The 16,100-nt window shown below is 37.0% G+C and overlaps 1 protein-coding gene across 3 annotated transcripts in view; it reads right to left on the reverse strand.

Moving 5' to 3' along the window:
• Window positions 1–16,100, reverse strand: part of Focad (focadhesin) — a 282,028-nt gene that overhangs the window by 39,775 nt on the left and 226,153 nt on the right. For all 3 annotated transcript variants that reach the window (XM_076843402.2, XM_076843401.2, XM_077108651.1), the window contains 8 exons: window positions 14,868–14,957; window positions 8,787–8,934; window positions 6,786–6,905; window positions 5,221–5,343; window positions 4,697–4,774; window positions 3,944–4,015; window positions 2,537–2,639; window positions 625–705 (listed from right to left, as the gene is read on the reverse strand). In XM_076843402.2, coding sequence (XP_076699517.2) covers window positions 625–705; window positions 2,537–2,639; window positions 3,944–4,015; window positions 4,697–4,774; window positions 5,221–5,343; window positions 6,786–6,905; window positions 8,787–8,934; window positions 14,868–14,957 — 815 coding nt within the window. The remainder of the gene's footprint in view (window positions 1–624; window positions 706–2,536; window positions 2,640–3,943; window positions 4,016–4,696; window positions 4,775–5,220; window positions 5,344–6,785; window positions 6,906–8,786; window positions 8,935–14,867; window positions 14,958–16,100) is intronic.

Consider the following 16,100-nt stretch of genomic DNA (forward strand, 5'->3'; position numbering starts at 1 on the left):
TTCCTTACACCTTCAAAAAGTATACGTGTAGCACTACAGAACACACATTCAATAACTCATGTGGCATTGCTCTGATGCCAGTTAAAACAGGGCATTAAATCTGTTTTCAAATTGCTTGTGTGCTAATGTGGTGGTTGCTACACAGAATCACAAAGGGACAAATGTGTACTGAGAAAAAGAACACAAACTAAAAATAAGACCTAGAGCCAGTGATTCCAACACCACCATGTGATCTTACAAGATGCAGGGGCAAGACTTACTTCCCAGACAGTTCTGGGACCCAAAATGTACCAGGTGTTTTCTCTTCTTAGATCACATTCACTTGACATAGACAGGAAAAGTAATGTGTGTCTTTTGAAATGGCCCAATAGAAGATTAAGATTTTCATGGAGCCATTCAAGATCACTGACAGTGATTTAAAGAGACTATACAGTGTGTATATTTATGGAACAATTACTGTAGTTTGCCTCTAGCTTATATCTATTAGAAAGATGGTTTGGCAGAAGAAAACACTACCCCCCTTCAGATTTGTACTGTTTAATTCCACAAAGGCATGCTTAGGGCACATAAACCTACTTAACATGTAGAAAGAATGACAAAATTCAAGAAAATGTGCTCACTTGCCTTTTTTTCCTCCTGTAATGAAGAAGCCAATGGCTGCTCTAATAAAACTGCTTTCAGGCAAATAGCTATAGTCAGTAGGAACTGTGGAGACAGAAAATGATCAAATTAACCAGTGAACTTGGCAAGACTAATGAAGGAGAGATAATGATCTCATGCTGCCATATCAACCTAGAGACAAAGCGGAGATGTTTATGCCATTAATCTCAGCACAATAGTCTGTAGCTGCAACTAATTCTATTAGACTAAGTGACTGGCCTTGAAGTAATCACTTAAGCTATACAGGCAAATCTAAAATGGTGGCTAACCCAGCAGACTGAAAAAAAAAAAAATCACAGAGGATGAATATTTGACTGAAGTGGTTTACAAAACTCCTTTTTACAATGTCACATCAGTGACCTCCCATCCAGTGACTCCTCGGGATCAGCAAGGAGATGGCTGAGCTTCCTAAGGCTTAGAACGCTATTCTAGGGGCCACTTCAGGACATGCAGAATCAGATTTGAACCTTGTAAATTCAACATAAGCATTTTTCGGTATAAACAGCACCAGCCTCTTACCTAAGACAGAGACCTCTAAGTGATCAACATGGACAGATAATCATATGTATTAGCTGACCTGGAACATGGAGGCAGTGACATTTATGCTAGTTGAGTCCTGAGAGTCTCCTAAATCCTTTTCCTCCCAGTCCCCATAATTGTTTCATGAGATGGTTTTTACTGCAATAAATGGCTCAATTGGAAAATTCCATCAGGAACAAGTAGCTGTATTTTTCCAGACACACAAGCAACTTGTTCAAAAGAACCTGGGTGTAAGATGATTCACAATGACCTGAGTTGAGTGTATGTGGGCCAGACCAAGCAGCCCATAATAGGACAATTAAAAGCCTACATAAGAAAAGCAAGGCCAGACATAAATATGCTAGCTTACCAGGATACTGAGTAAGAACCTCAAAACTAGCAATACCAAAGTTTCCAGCATGACTAAGTTTTCTTTATCATCTTCCCATTTTAATATGACAACTTCCAGCTGTCTAAAGTTAATTATGTTAATTATCCTGTGCACCAATGTCCTATTCCTATAGCTACAGAATAATAGAAGGGAGGAAGTAGTAATCACAGTAGCCCATACTTATGGTAACACTATCAGTAGAGGATCTTTCAGGGATAAGTGAAACAAAGTTTTAATGAGGAATCTTTGGTACCTATACCTTTCTGGCCTGGGTCCAAGATAGCCCATGGGTTCAAATTCTATAAAGAGCAAAGAGCAGATGTACTAACCCTTCCCCAGAAAATCTCAAGTACAAACATAAATTAAGAATGTGGGGGTTATAAATATTTTTATTGCTTTTATTAAAAAGCTACAAATAGAAAAGGCTTTGTGTTAAGACCAAGGATTTCAGTTCCAAGACCACTGAGGTACACATCTTTAAATGTACTTACCCCATTATTTTAATAAAACCAGGATCCAGAAAAATTCCAGCCATACATAAGGAGACATTCAATGAAACATAATACCATTACATCTAGTAAAATAAAATAGTCTGTTTCAAGCTTCACAGGCATGGCTCCTCATTTATGCGTTTGTCACTCAACTAACTCTATATATAAATCACATAATCTTCCAGAGTCTTAGATTCTACATTGTAAGATATGTGGGTTAACTGAATGTCTACACTATCCTCTAATGAAGCAAAGAGGAGGAGTAAAGAAACATGGGGTTCGGAGAGCAACTACAATTGCCTACCCCGTGACCCATGGCAAATCAGGTGGCCGCTCACACCCAATTCACTCAGAAAAAACAGAGATGGTCATACCCACCACTAAGGGTTAATGTGAAGATTCGTGCTCTTAACAAAATTCAGAGCCTGAGGCAGCAATTACTCCCAGTTCCAGTGTTTTAGGACCTTATGCTTACCAGAGGTTCTGCTTTGATTTGAGGACAGAGTAGAGAGATGAAGATGTCCTAGAAGCCAGATTGCATTTGACTGAACACCAATAGCCCCAGAGACACTGGTGACCTATAGATGAAAATATAACAGTTAAATAATGGGCAAAATCCAATCTCCATTCAACATAGAAAGTCACTAATCTTTTATGTGCTAATAGCTTGGCGGGTAAGTAGAAGTTCTATGACAAGATGAGATTTCATGTGTCTCAAATACTAGATCTGAATCATAGAGGTGCTCAACAAGTGGTTGCTGAGTTATTGAATGAATTAATTAACCAGTTGAGTAATCAATCACAACAGAAAGTACTAGTGGTTTTCCCAGGTTCCACTGAGTTAGCCTGGTCTCAAAGAAACTTTAAAACAGTGAAAGAAAATTTAAAATGCAGAAAAGTTGCTTAAAACTAACACACTTCTAAAAATGGAAGGAGATGATATTTTTTCTTTTCTTTAAATAATGTCCTATTGCTGCTTCATCATTCAGAATAAGCATTTTTAAAATAATAGTTTAAAATGTGAGATTTTTACCCCAACAATAGATTTTTCTCCCAAGTTATAGCAACTTAAAGTTTCCAAATTCTTTTTTTAGCATATTCATATTCATATATGCAAAAGAGTTTTTATGTCCTGAGATTTATGTTTGCTTTTGAAAGCATGAATTACTAAAACTCCTTTATGTGGTAGATATTATAATCAGCCATATTTCATAAGAATGAAAACAAATATGCTAAATGAAAATAAAAAGATATAAAGTTCTATATAAAGAAAGACTACCAACTATGCAAACAAAGTAAGAATGCTTAAAGAAAGATATGGCCAAATATTAGCAGCAGTTGCTTCAGGTTTCAAGGAACATCAGTGATGTTTTTTTCAACTACTTTCATTCAGTACCTTTAAATTTTAAGCAATAAATAATCATTTAAAAAAATAATAAAAGATAAAAACATTTCTTAGCAGAGGAATATGTTCATTGTCATTGTAACAATGACAATGATTTACTCAAATATTTTATCAATGGCCTCTGAACTAGCGTCTCTTGACCATTCTTCACGGATATCTGCCCTGCCCCTGGATCACCTACTCATTTTCCTTGTCCTGAGGGCCTCATATTCCTTGCAGGGTCAGGTGGTAATTGTTAAGAGAAATCAGTACCAACTTATCTTTTAAAAATATCAGCTTTCTCTTTTTTCCAGAGGCAGTAGATTTTTGTCAGTGAATACAGGACCATATGGCCCTCCCAAATACCCTTTGAACTCAGCACAAATAACCAGAGATTTCCTCCATTTTCTAGGTAAAACATTTTATATTATGTAATAAGATGAAGGACTAGGAAGAGAACTGTTTTTCCACCCAACGATTTTAGATTTCTCTTCTCACCTGAGTTAAAGTTCTAATGACTTCATTAAGTCTGCCTTGAAACTGCGAAGTCTGGATGGCTTCTGACTTCAGCTGAAAGAATAAGGAGAAATATCCATCATTACCTGCCACCCCTGAAGTAAATAATTACATTCCCAGTACATGAGTAATCATCTTCTAAGCCATGGAATAATGTATCATATGTCCTTATAAACATAAGGACAAACATATATAATTCAAACACAAGGCAGTGAGCTCCTCAAAGGCAGTGCCCATGCTTTGAGATTGATTTTTTTTTTAAGTACCTGTGCAGCGTAGCACACAGTAGTCATTTAATAAACTTCTACTGGATGAACAAAGGCACTCCTTTAGGATTACATATAAATTTACACATACATGTCCACTGTGAAATCATTTTGAAGTGAAAGAATACCTACACAGATATAAACTTAGACATTATGAATGCACACTGGTGGTTTTTGTGAATGGCTTTTGAAATTCCTTATCATTCAATCACTTTTCTCAGGAAAAGTTGGGGCAAGTACCTACATTAATTTGGTTTAATTCCTACAAGCCAAATGAAACAGCAAACAAACCCTACATAAAGAATTCTTGGCCAAGAGCACTTTTTCATAGAACAAGGCATTGAAAAGTCCAGTAGAACTATTATCATGAGCACATATTCCTCTATCATTAGCATACTAAGATAGCGGGAATTCTCCATCTATGGCTGTACACTTTTAGATTCTTCCCAACTGATAGTTCCTTTTTTACCTGCATTACATCCCCTTCAGAGCCTACCAAGGCCACCATGCCGTGGAGAGCTGCCAGGCAAAGCATTGTGGGAGTGCCCTGGAAACAAAGCATTAGAGTATGTCAAGAGGGAAGAGCTCCCTGGGCTGGGGTTCTACAAACTTACTAACACACAGAGAAATAAAAGGCCAAATGGTACTAAGTTGGCAGAATAAACATAATCTGTATAAGTGAAACAAAAGTGGCAACAGACTATAAACCAAATAGGTTAAGGTTGCTAGATAAAACTGCCTTCTTACTTTTATTTTTTTAATGCATACTGCTGTTTTAAAATTAAAATAGTGACAAAATAGTTTTAATACCATAATGGTTGACAGGATGCATTATTTATAAGGGATTAAAAGTCCATTCATCTCTTTTCATTTGAAATTGCCTGTTCTTTTATTGTTAAACTATGTATCTTAGCAGTTCTTATAAATTGTCCAATAAAGTAGTTCCTATTCCTTTATAAAAACATAATGTAGCCTATGGGAGGTAACCTTTACCTCTGCTAGAACAGTTTTGATCCATCCAGGGAGAAGTTTGTTGCCCAAGTCTTCAGCTTTGCCATGTCCACACACAGACAAACCATGAACTACATTTCCTAATGCCAGGGCAAATCCTGAAGTCTGGTATAAATAAATAAAAACAAGGCATGAGAAAAAGAAAGACATAGATCAGCAGTATTCATATACATGCCAAAATTAGCCTTTCTAGTATCTCCTAATCCTACTTACATGTTCTATTTGTCAACCAAAAAAAAAAAAAAAAAAAATCACAGTTTTGTTTTTTGTTTTTAAACCTAGACTTTGGTTGGTAACAGAAACTACAGTCATTGCAAAGAATTTAGCTGCAGTGAGTAGTTTATTTGGGGAAAATAATACTGCACTATTGAGCAACATATTCTGAATATAAGTGAGCAGGCTTACAAACATAACACGGTAACAATCCCATTAACCTTCAATCAGTACATTCTGCCATAATCCAATATAGTTAATATAAGGACTTTAGAGAAAGCTTTTTTATAAAAATAAATAAATAAAATACAACTAGGGAAATTCTATAGTATTTTTAAAAATCTGATTTTAGCAAAATACATATAAAATTTACCATCTAAACCACGAATACCAGTTCAGTGACATTAAGTACTTTCATATTGTTGTGCAATCATATCTTTTTGTCTTGAAAATCGGAAACTCAGTTCCCATCAAACAGTAACTCCCCATTTCTCTCCCCAGTAGCCTCTGGCCACCATCATTCTACGTTTTTTTCTGGGGGGTGGGTACCAGAGATTGAACCTTAAGGCACGCTTAACCACTGAGCCACATCCCCACCCCATTTTATTTTTAATTTTGAGACAGTCTCGTGGAGTTGCTCAGGGACTTGCTAAGTTGTTGAGGCTGGCTTTGAACTTGCAATCCTCTTGCCTCAGCTTCTTGAGCCACTGGGATTATAAGCGTGTGCCATCACACCTAGCTCATCATTCTTCTTCCTGTCTCTGACTTTGACTATTCAAAGCACCTCAAATAAACATGAACCGTGTAGTATTTTTCTCATGATTGGCTTATCAGAACTTCCTTTTTAAGACTGAATAATATTTTAGAGGAATCATTTTTAGGCTATTTAATTTATATGTCCTTAAATCTTTCTGTACATATTCAGTCATGAGCAGAGATTTTCTACTCCAGATTTGCTGAAGTTTGATTTGATCCAGAATTCTGTATGTATTCCTGCCTTTCCAAATGTTTTCAGCTAGCCTTCCATGACCCTTAAATTCCCTAGCCACATATGTTAAGATTACAAAATATACAGCAATGACTGGAGAAAGAAAAAAGCCTATCAAAACTTTCTGAAGCAAAGAAAAAGACATCCAGAAAGGGAGTTAGGGGATAAGGAGAGAAAAAGACATGTGTGACTATTGTCTACAGTGGTGAGAGAACAGAATAGTTAGAAGCTCTTCAGTGCTAGACAGGAAGTCTCCCCTTCTGGTCTAGCTCAGAGTCAGTTTCTAGCAGGTCCAGGCAGCAGCATGAGACCCATGAAAAGCAATAATCAGGGCGGACATTCCAACCTGCTGGTTGTTTTCCACTAACAGCCGAAGTTTGTTCATAGTATCTTCAGCCTCTGTGGCTTCAATGATACCGGCACTGAATGCTGATGTGCACACACAGCTTAGGGTGTAGGCAAGCACCTGAGAGGAAAATACAGCAGAAAAATGTTTCATCACAAGACCAAACAAAGAACACAGCTCAGTTGACACAGATACTCTTGTTAAACTTCTCCGAAGAAGCGTTAAATTCAAATACATTCCCCACAGCCTGGGCATTGTTTTGCTGCCTAACTTCTATTAGTATGTTTCACAATAATGTCACAATGGCAGTCACGATTCCTACTTTTTGAATAAGGGCTTTGAGGGTCAAATAGTTAGCAGACAGAAGTAGGATTTCCACCCAGGTCTTTATTCTCTAAGTCGAAAAGGTTCCTTGCCAGGACACAGCACCTATCAATAGAAGAGGGAGACCGATGTTCACCAGCAGCGAAGGCCACTAATTGCCAGGAGCTCCATCCAAGGCCAACAGCAGAGGCAGCTTGGAGAAGAGAAGCTCCATTAAGATTCCCTAGGAGAAGTAATGGGGCATGACTGGAACAGGAACATGGGTTTAGGAGTAACATAAACTGTGTAAAATAGGGACAATACTACCTACTTCATCATCCTGGTACAAAAACATAATAAGGAAACAATGTATGAATAAACAAGTGCATAGAAATAGATAAATAGAAAAGAATGCTGGGAATGGAGACAGTACACAGGCATGTGTCCCAAATTGACCATTTACTAGTTGAGTAACTTTGAGCAAGTCTCTCAATCTGAGTCTCAATTTCCGTAAGTCAAGGTTATTCACCCCCTCCCTGCTACCTCATATTTTCATAATAAAAGCCTTCCTTATAAGAATGCTGTTAAGATAAAGTGGAAAATTCAACTCCTAGCACTGATTGATGCATGAAAAATATAAGCAGTTCCCAAGGCAGAAATTGGATAATAAAACATCAGAGGGGAGAAAAAAACCCGGCTTGCTTAAGGCCTTATAAATCAAAACATCAAGGCAGACAGATGCATCAGTTATAAAAACCTTGCTTTCATTTATTAATCAAATCGTTCCTCAGTCACCAGATTTTCTCCTTTGGCTTGAAAAAAATAGGTACTTTTAAGTCACGCTCTACCCTGCTTTAAAAATGGAAATGTAGTGCATGTCTTAGAACAAAACTTCAACCCTCTGTGCCCCAAAGAAATTCACCAATTCAACAAGTCCCATTGCTGAAAGCAGAAGAGGGAGCGGGAAACACAGCAGCCATTATGTGCTCATCAATAGCTCGTGGGCAGGCCAGGGCAAAACAGAATCTGCTCTAATGAGGGGGAGAATCTGGCCCGGCCTTGAGGTCATCCCCTGCTCCTCCCAGAGCAGAGGCAGTTCAGCTTCACCTGGGCACAGCTGACTGGCATGCCACATGCCTGGACCATTCATCCAACCGTGGTTAACACACGGGGACTGTGTCACACCAACTCCAATTCTGCATATTTTTGTACCATGACAGAAAAACTTTTCCATTAAGTGTGGTAAAGGGAATTTCCTCAATTTTTCATGCTAGTGGGCATTTAAAAAAAAAAGTCAAATGCCTTTCCATCTACAGTTTCTTAAGCTTATTCCTGGCTCTTTTTTAAAGTTACATTTGACTTGAGCACAATTCTAAAAATCTCCATTTAACCTTCTTCCAGAAATTGCAGCTCTTCTTAGGAAGTGCCTGCTGGTGATGCTGACTTAGGGTTTGTATTCACTGAAGGCTCTTATCTCATATGCCATATTTAAGTCTAAGTTGATTTATACAGCCGCACAATTTGAAAACCTCATGATCTAATATAGGTTGCTTGCCGCTCAGATTTTCTCCTAATCTCAGTTGAAATTGAGAAAGAATTTAATTTCCAGGGTTACCCAAATATAAGAAGTAGAAAATAAGAAGCAATAAGAAAACAAAAGACAGCAAAGGGAAGAAAAATGTTACCTTCATCTCTTACCTCCTGAAAGGTTCGGCTCTGGCTCCCACTGTCATCTAGGTACGTGGACAGCTTCCGAAGTGATGCCGCCACATGAACTCGGGACTCCGTTTGGCTGCTATGGCTCATGAGGGACAGAACAAGTCCAACTCCCAATATGCAGCCAGTGCTGGGTGCCAGAAAAGATGAGGCATTAGCGTCACAAGGAATCTATATAACTGCTCTTCACTTACCATGGGCTCTGAAACCTGAGCAAGATCTGAGTATTCTAAATCTGCTTCACATGTAAGTGCACCCCATGACGCCAGACAGGTACACCCACCTCTCTCCCCAACAGGAAAACTTGATGTCAAAACAGGTATTCGTGGTCCTTGCTAGTACTATGTACTCACTGGACAAAAGCATGAAAATTTTTGACTTAAGTTCTATGAAGAGAGTAAAAGGTGTAAAACAGCTCTATTTCTGCCCTTACACAAATGCTGTACTCTTCTCCACCTGCTTGTATTGAGTACACTGTGACCATCTGCACTGAGAGAGAAAAGCTAAATTTCAAGATCTGAGCCATGGACATCAGACCAATAACAGGGAGATAAATGCAAGGCATGATTATGAGGTACTGCTAAGTGATTCATGTTTCCCAGTCAACTTCAACAAGAGGAATTTCTTTCTTAAAGAAACTGTGTATTCATCTGTACACAATGACATTAATCCTTCTCTCCCCTCTGATCTCTTAGAGTACCACTGGGTCAGAAGAGAAAATGGACAAATGACAGGCTTGTCAAAAGTTACCCATGTGACAATTCAATTGGAATCTGGGGCTTTGTGCCCCATTCCTTCTGGAAGAATACATACCATTTAAAGAGAAGAATTGTTCTCTCAGAAAACTTCAAGTTAGCATGGTAAGATAATGCAGATTGTGGTGATTTTTTCCCCCTTTTTAAAAAAAAGTTTTGTCATCATTGCTACTTTTTCACTGGAGAAAATGCTGAGTCTTCCAGAAATTGCCCTGCTCTGGTTTGGCTCACCTCTCATCATGCTCTGTGTAGCTTAGGGCATTCCAGGGCATTTCTCCAATAACGTATTTCAATGCCCATATGTTATGTCATTTTTCTCTTAAATGGCATCCATATCCTTGGCTGATGTCCAGAACCTCATTGTTTTATGAGCATGTTAGTCACATGTCCCAACACCTCTGTGTGAACAGAGCATTCAAATATGATAGTAGAAACCCAGAAAAATGAACAGGCTTCAAGATTTGTTCAAGACTGCACAAAGAGTTCCCAGTAGAGCATGACAAGAATGGGGGAATTGAGGTTCCCAGTCTTCTGATCCATCTGCCCCTGACCATGCCCTGCATGATGCCATGATAGGATGCTTATAAGAAGGCAATGTATCTTCAGCATTTTTTTCTGGTTTCTGTTGCATAACAAGTTGGCATTATAAAATCCTTTGTAAAGAAGCTACTGAAGTAATGATCCATCATTCCTCAGGCAGAACTGCTGCTATAGCTTACACGAACTTAACAAGCTCAACTAGCATAATGCAATTCCAACCAGTTAAATCAACATCTAACATCTGAACATCACATGCTTTGGAGACAAATCATATTTCCAAAGGAGGAAAAGCTAGTCTTGATTGGTATGAATTTAAAGCCTTTGTTTTAATTTAGAATCTACTGGGAAGTGTTTCAGTCATCTTTCTATACTGATACATATAAAAACTTGACAGAATTAGATCAAAGATATAATTAGACACAATCTCATTAATACTTTGACAAATTTGACTTTTGCTCTCACTTTTGACTATGTAATTGCTACTTTATGCTTAAGATTTCAAATATTACTTCCTCAGGGACACTTTCTCTGGCCCAGCAGGGAATCTCTTTAATACTCCCCCACAGCACCCTGTACTAATTCACTTTCTACAATTTTAATTGTAAGTTCTGATGTGGGTAATTTGGAATACTGTTTGATTTCTCTCTCTTCCCTAGCCTGCAAACTCCACGAGGGTGGGAAACTTACCTCCTGCTTTTCCTCATTAGAGTACCTATGGCATTCGACCAATATTAACAGAAAACTGAAAAACTAATCAAATAAAGAATTTTAAGAGTCTAGAGTGATGAAAAGATCCACAGTAGGAAAAAATTAAAATGAAAAAAGAAAACAGAAGACCTGAAGTCAATGTTTGGTAGTAGGCAAAATTTATGAGTGGTAAAACTAGCTGAACGTATCATCTAAGATTTAATCAACAAAATATAAAAATATGAATCCTATTTCCTGCCATACTAATTTAAATTAAGAAAGACAGCTGCTGGGTTTATGTTTAGAAAGAATTTTTCTCAAAGTTCACTCACGTAAGAATTGGTGCTTATCTTTCTAAATAAATAGGTGTCTAGGTTCTGCTTTTCAAGCTGTCCTGGGTACACAAGAATCTCTATGCCCTGGACTGAAGCTCCTCCCTTAGCATCCCAAGATATACAGGTACAAAGGCTTAGAAAAGGAGATCTAAGTTCCTAGTCCACATTTACCTAAAAATTATTACCATAATTACTCTTATTGTTAGGCAAGGTTATGATTCTATTCATGGTGACAACATCAGTTAATTAACTGCTGAATATACAACCTAACTCTGTGTGTGGGGGGGGGTATACGTGCATATATATATGTATATATATGTGTATGTATATATGCACCAATATAAATGTTAGATTGTACGTATGAGTTGACCTTCTAAATAGTTTGTCTACATTTTCCAGTATTCACCTAGAAGGTATTCCTAAAACTTTAGTCCTTCTAATTTCTAAATCTCCTTATTTTAATGGGCTCACTTTTGTCCTAAGTCATAAAGATTTTCCTAAAAAATAACTTTTAGTTAATGATAGACAACAACTATGTGATTAGTTCACCACTGTCACACATTTGTTCACTATAGGCTCTTTTTAATATGCCTGTCAGCTCTAAATCAAGAATAACTTGGGCAGAGGAATCTTACCCATCTTACTGTCCATGGGGGGGGGGGGATGTTTGTTGGTGTCTCAGACCAGTAAAGTATAATACTGGATACAAGTAAAATTAAGCATTTGGAATTGCTAACAATAAGAATCGTAACGAATGACAGAATTTAAGCTTTAAAATTCCATATTCTATTGTCATCATTTGTTTTAATCTCTTATCAGAGTATATTAAATTATCACCAGAAAAAAGAAGTCTTGAAAAGCAATGCAATTCTGATACGTGTTGTTATATCAACTGAGATGTGATGATATATTTTCCTAAACTAACCAGAGATGTTATATCAACTGAGATGTGATGATATATTTTCCTAAACTAACCAGAGATGAATTGTTAATTCCCTAGTTTATGGTTGACAATCCTGCAGATTAAGTACAAGGCCATCTCATAATTAGTTCTAACAACAGTTAACATTTGTATAGTGCTTTGCCCTTTACAAAGTGCTATACAAATGTGATTGTATTTGTAAAAGCTCAATAGTAATTAACCAAAGCTCCTGTCTTGGAAGGACAGCACAACAGGGCTGTAAGGACTGCAATGACCCAATGAGCCACCACTAGATGGCAGCAGAAGGTTAGTGCTAGAACCACAAAGGAGAGCCAGACCAGGTGCTCAGCTCTCAGCAGGAATTTATCCATTAAATCAGAGAAGCGTGGCGAATTTGCTCTGGGTGAATTCTACCACTTGAGGTAGCGCACTCCCAGATCTATTAACCACCTCCCAGTAATGTTTCCACTATTTCACTGGAGGAAGGACTGCTCTAGACTCCTACAATCTCATTAGAGAGACAGTACTTTACACCACTAGCTAGATGGTATTCAGGCCTGAGCCTGGTTAAAAAGCAGAAAAAATAACTTTTAGTTAATGATAGACAACAACTGCATGTCAGAAAAAAGTAAGCAAAACAACATACTGTCAAATGTCAAATTGCTTTCTACTGAAATGTGTTCTCCACACTATATTATGCAGGAGAAAAAAAAGGGATTGGAAGAGAGATGACCTAAGTGTTTCCTTTAGTTGTGCCACATATTAAGCTATGACCTTGAAAAAAGTCTCTCCTGAGAGGTTAATTTTCTTTATTCATAAACCAAAGTGATGATAATCTTGCTTTAACACTATATTTAGGTGGTGATAAGGACTTAACTACATGAGAAACAGATATGGAAATGCCTAGTTCAGCATGTACTTACTGCTCAGTAAGTATCAGCTGAAGCTGAAACCAAAAACAGAACTACACGTAGGACTGACATCCACAAAGCATCAGGGATGAGAAAATGCTAAACATCATCAACTACAGGAATAGCAGGAGTTTGAAAGGATAGAGGAAAGTCTTCTTGCATCCCTGAGTCTCTAATTGGCTCTGATAGACAAGGAAGTTGTCACTAAACAGGTGGGAATTTCTCTATTCTGCTTCCCTGAGCAGTACTATTCTCCTGTCTAGGCCCACCCTTCCTCCCCCTCCCCAATTTAGTTGTTCATTAAGAATGTAAGAATCAAGAAAAAAGCATAAAGAAACAAGAATTTCATTAATAATAAAAATAAAGTTTAAAGTTAAATATGCTTAGACAGGTGAAGTTTTTAAGTGCATAAATACTTAAAATGTGGATAAGTCCACTATCCCGCTGTTCTCCTTACATTCAAAGAACTTTCTTGAAAACAAATGGGCATAAAACATGAAAGCCATTCCTGAAATTTTTCCAACTGGCTGAAAATGTACAGAATCTTAATTACAACTTTTTCCCAATTCATAATATCCTGAACTACAGCTATGATGAACATCTTTGGAGAGAGAGTCAGGAGGAAGAGAAATAAAAATATCTTATTCCTTAGTTCTAAGAAGCAACAACACCAATGCATGCATTAGGCTAAACAATCTCAACTCATCATTCGGTTCAAATAGCAACTAAATGTCTGTATAACTCCCATTAATCATTTTCTATATTCAACAGATTTCAAACATGCCATCAAACTCTCTTTTCTCATATTGAAATATCTTAAGACGTCATGTGATTTCTAAAGTGTTTCTTGATAAACTGGGTGAGTGTCATTAACAGTTTTAACCTGCACATGGTGAAGATTTTATAACTATCACCCCCTAAGTGAACATTTGACTTTATTTACTCATGAGGAAATCTTTTATACCTGCACCTCCTTCACCATTTCATTTATTCCTTTGTTAGTCTGAATCTAACAGGCTCTAGATCAAATGAATATAGCTTTAGGTCATAAGTTGCTGAAGGCCAGAAATGTCAACACTGATTTAATTCACATTTGAATAGTGACCATAATCACAAAAGTTAAAATGAGCTAATGAACTAGAGATTGGTGCTTATCCTCTATTGTATCTTCTAGAAAAAAGGAGCTCCAGAGAATTCAAGCCTAAAGTCCAAAGAAGGTAAGATGTGGGTCCTCAATGGCACTAATATTTCCAAAAGCCTAATTGGAACCATGTATTTATTCATCCATACAAGTCAGTTGAAACATTAAATGAGGAAGCTTAATACTGCTTTTAAATAACCTTTTCAGATTTTTTTTTGTTATCTTTTAATACTGGAATGAAAAAATGTCTTAGATTTTAAGATATTTAGTTTAATAGGCAAAATCTTGAAAAAGCATGAGGTCTGCAAGGGATAGGTAAAGCAGGTTGGGAATAAAAAAGTGTGTTTCCATTTTAATTCCTCAGCCAATAGGTTACACAGAGAAATATAAATCACCATTGAAAGGCTCTCAAGCCCAATCAAATTCAAATGACTTCAACAGATCTTTTAAAAGGTTAAGTCATGCATTCAAGTCCTCAAATACATGCCTCATATTATAAATAAAAGACAAAACCAAGGTATTAGTAACACAAAGACTAAGCCATGAAATGATATTTGTTGCATTGTATTTAAGTAAACTATTGCAGAAACATGGTTTTCAAAACAAGTAAGCTCTAATCACAGGGTTTTAAAAGTATCATCATTACTGAAAATTCTCTACAAAGAAATTCAAGATCAAATCCTGCAACTATTTTTCCACAGCATGCAAGATTTACAGCAGACTAGGAACCAGTCTTTAAGTACTTATTAGAGAGAAAATGGAAACTACATACTTATATTCAAGACTAGTGTCAAAGCAGCAGTTCTCCAGGGCATCCAAGGACTTCATCAGAAGAAGGTTCATCTGTTGGCCAGATATATCACTGGATAATGACCAAGGGAAAAAGTGAATTACTAATAATCATTTGACTGGTCAAAATACTTAATATAAAATATTTGTTCTCATTTTTCTATTGGAAATGCCAGCATTTCTTTAAGAACAAAAAATAATAAATGAGCTGGGGATGCAGGTCAGTGGTAGACCACTTGCCCAGCATACATGAAACCACAGGTTTGATCCCCAGCATCTTTGCTAAAAAAAAACCCACAAATAATTTTAAAAAATTGAAAGTGACAATAATATTGGTGATTCACACATGCTCATTTTGTAGATAGAGAAACTGAGCCACAGATTATTTAATAATTAGGTTTCTACACAGTATAACTACTATATACTAGACAGTATAATGAACCAGTAAACCCCCAAACTCCTACTTTTAATTTTTCTCAGCATACTCACAATTAAAATCACCAAATAAGAAGAACCAAAGTCAAAATTCCAAATATTGTTAAGAAAGCAAAAATGATTTTCTGCTGAATATTTAATAATTTTTAAGCTGATATGGTCATCAATCATTCCAAACCTCTTTCTTGCAAAGATTGACATTCCTGATTTCACGTTTCAATTTTTATAGGTTGGCAGTGCTATTCCTTTGCTTACATATATTTTAAACAGGAAAAAACTTCTAGCCCTACATTTTTCTGCTTTTATACAATAAGTGATGTGTGTTCTTTTAATTGTCTTAGTGAGAAATAAGACTGGTATAGTAAAAATTTAAAAGGTAGCTCTATGGCAGCTTTTCCAGGTAGAGCTCTGGTCTTCATCATGGACACTTCATTATCCAGAGGTCCCTACATTTCAGCTCTCATGCTACTGTCTCAGATCATACTGAGATGAGGTGGAATCCAGCCCCAGGAATGCCAACCAGCCAGAAAGTACCTTAAACAACAGGGTCTTAAACCAAGACTACAGTACTGGTGCCCAAGATGAAGGATGGCATTTTGTGAAGTAAGAGAAACATGACCACACACAGCCCCACACAGAGTTAATTGCTTTTGATTAAATAAGTCCTATTGAAGTTGTTCTCTAGAGTAAAATTTTCTTAAATATCCTAAACAAATGCTAACGAGATCATATTTGTATCCTCTGGGGGTTATGTCAGAAGGAAGAAGCCTGAAATAATTAC

Source organism: Callospermophilus lateralis, chromosome 2, assembly GCF_048772815.1.
Source record: "Callospermophilus lateralis isolate mCalLat2 chromosome 2, mCalLat2.hap1, whole genome shotgun sequence".
NCBI lineage: Eukaryota > Metazoa > Chordata > Mammalia > Rodentia > Sciuridae > Callospermophilus > Callospermophilus lateralis.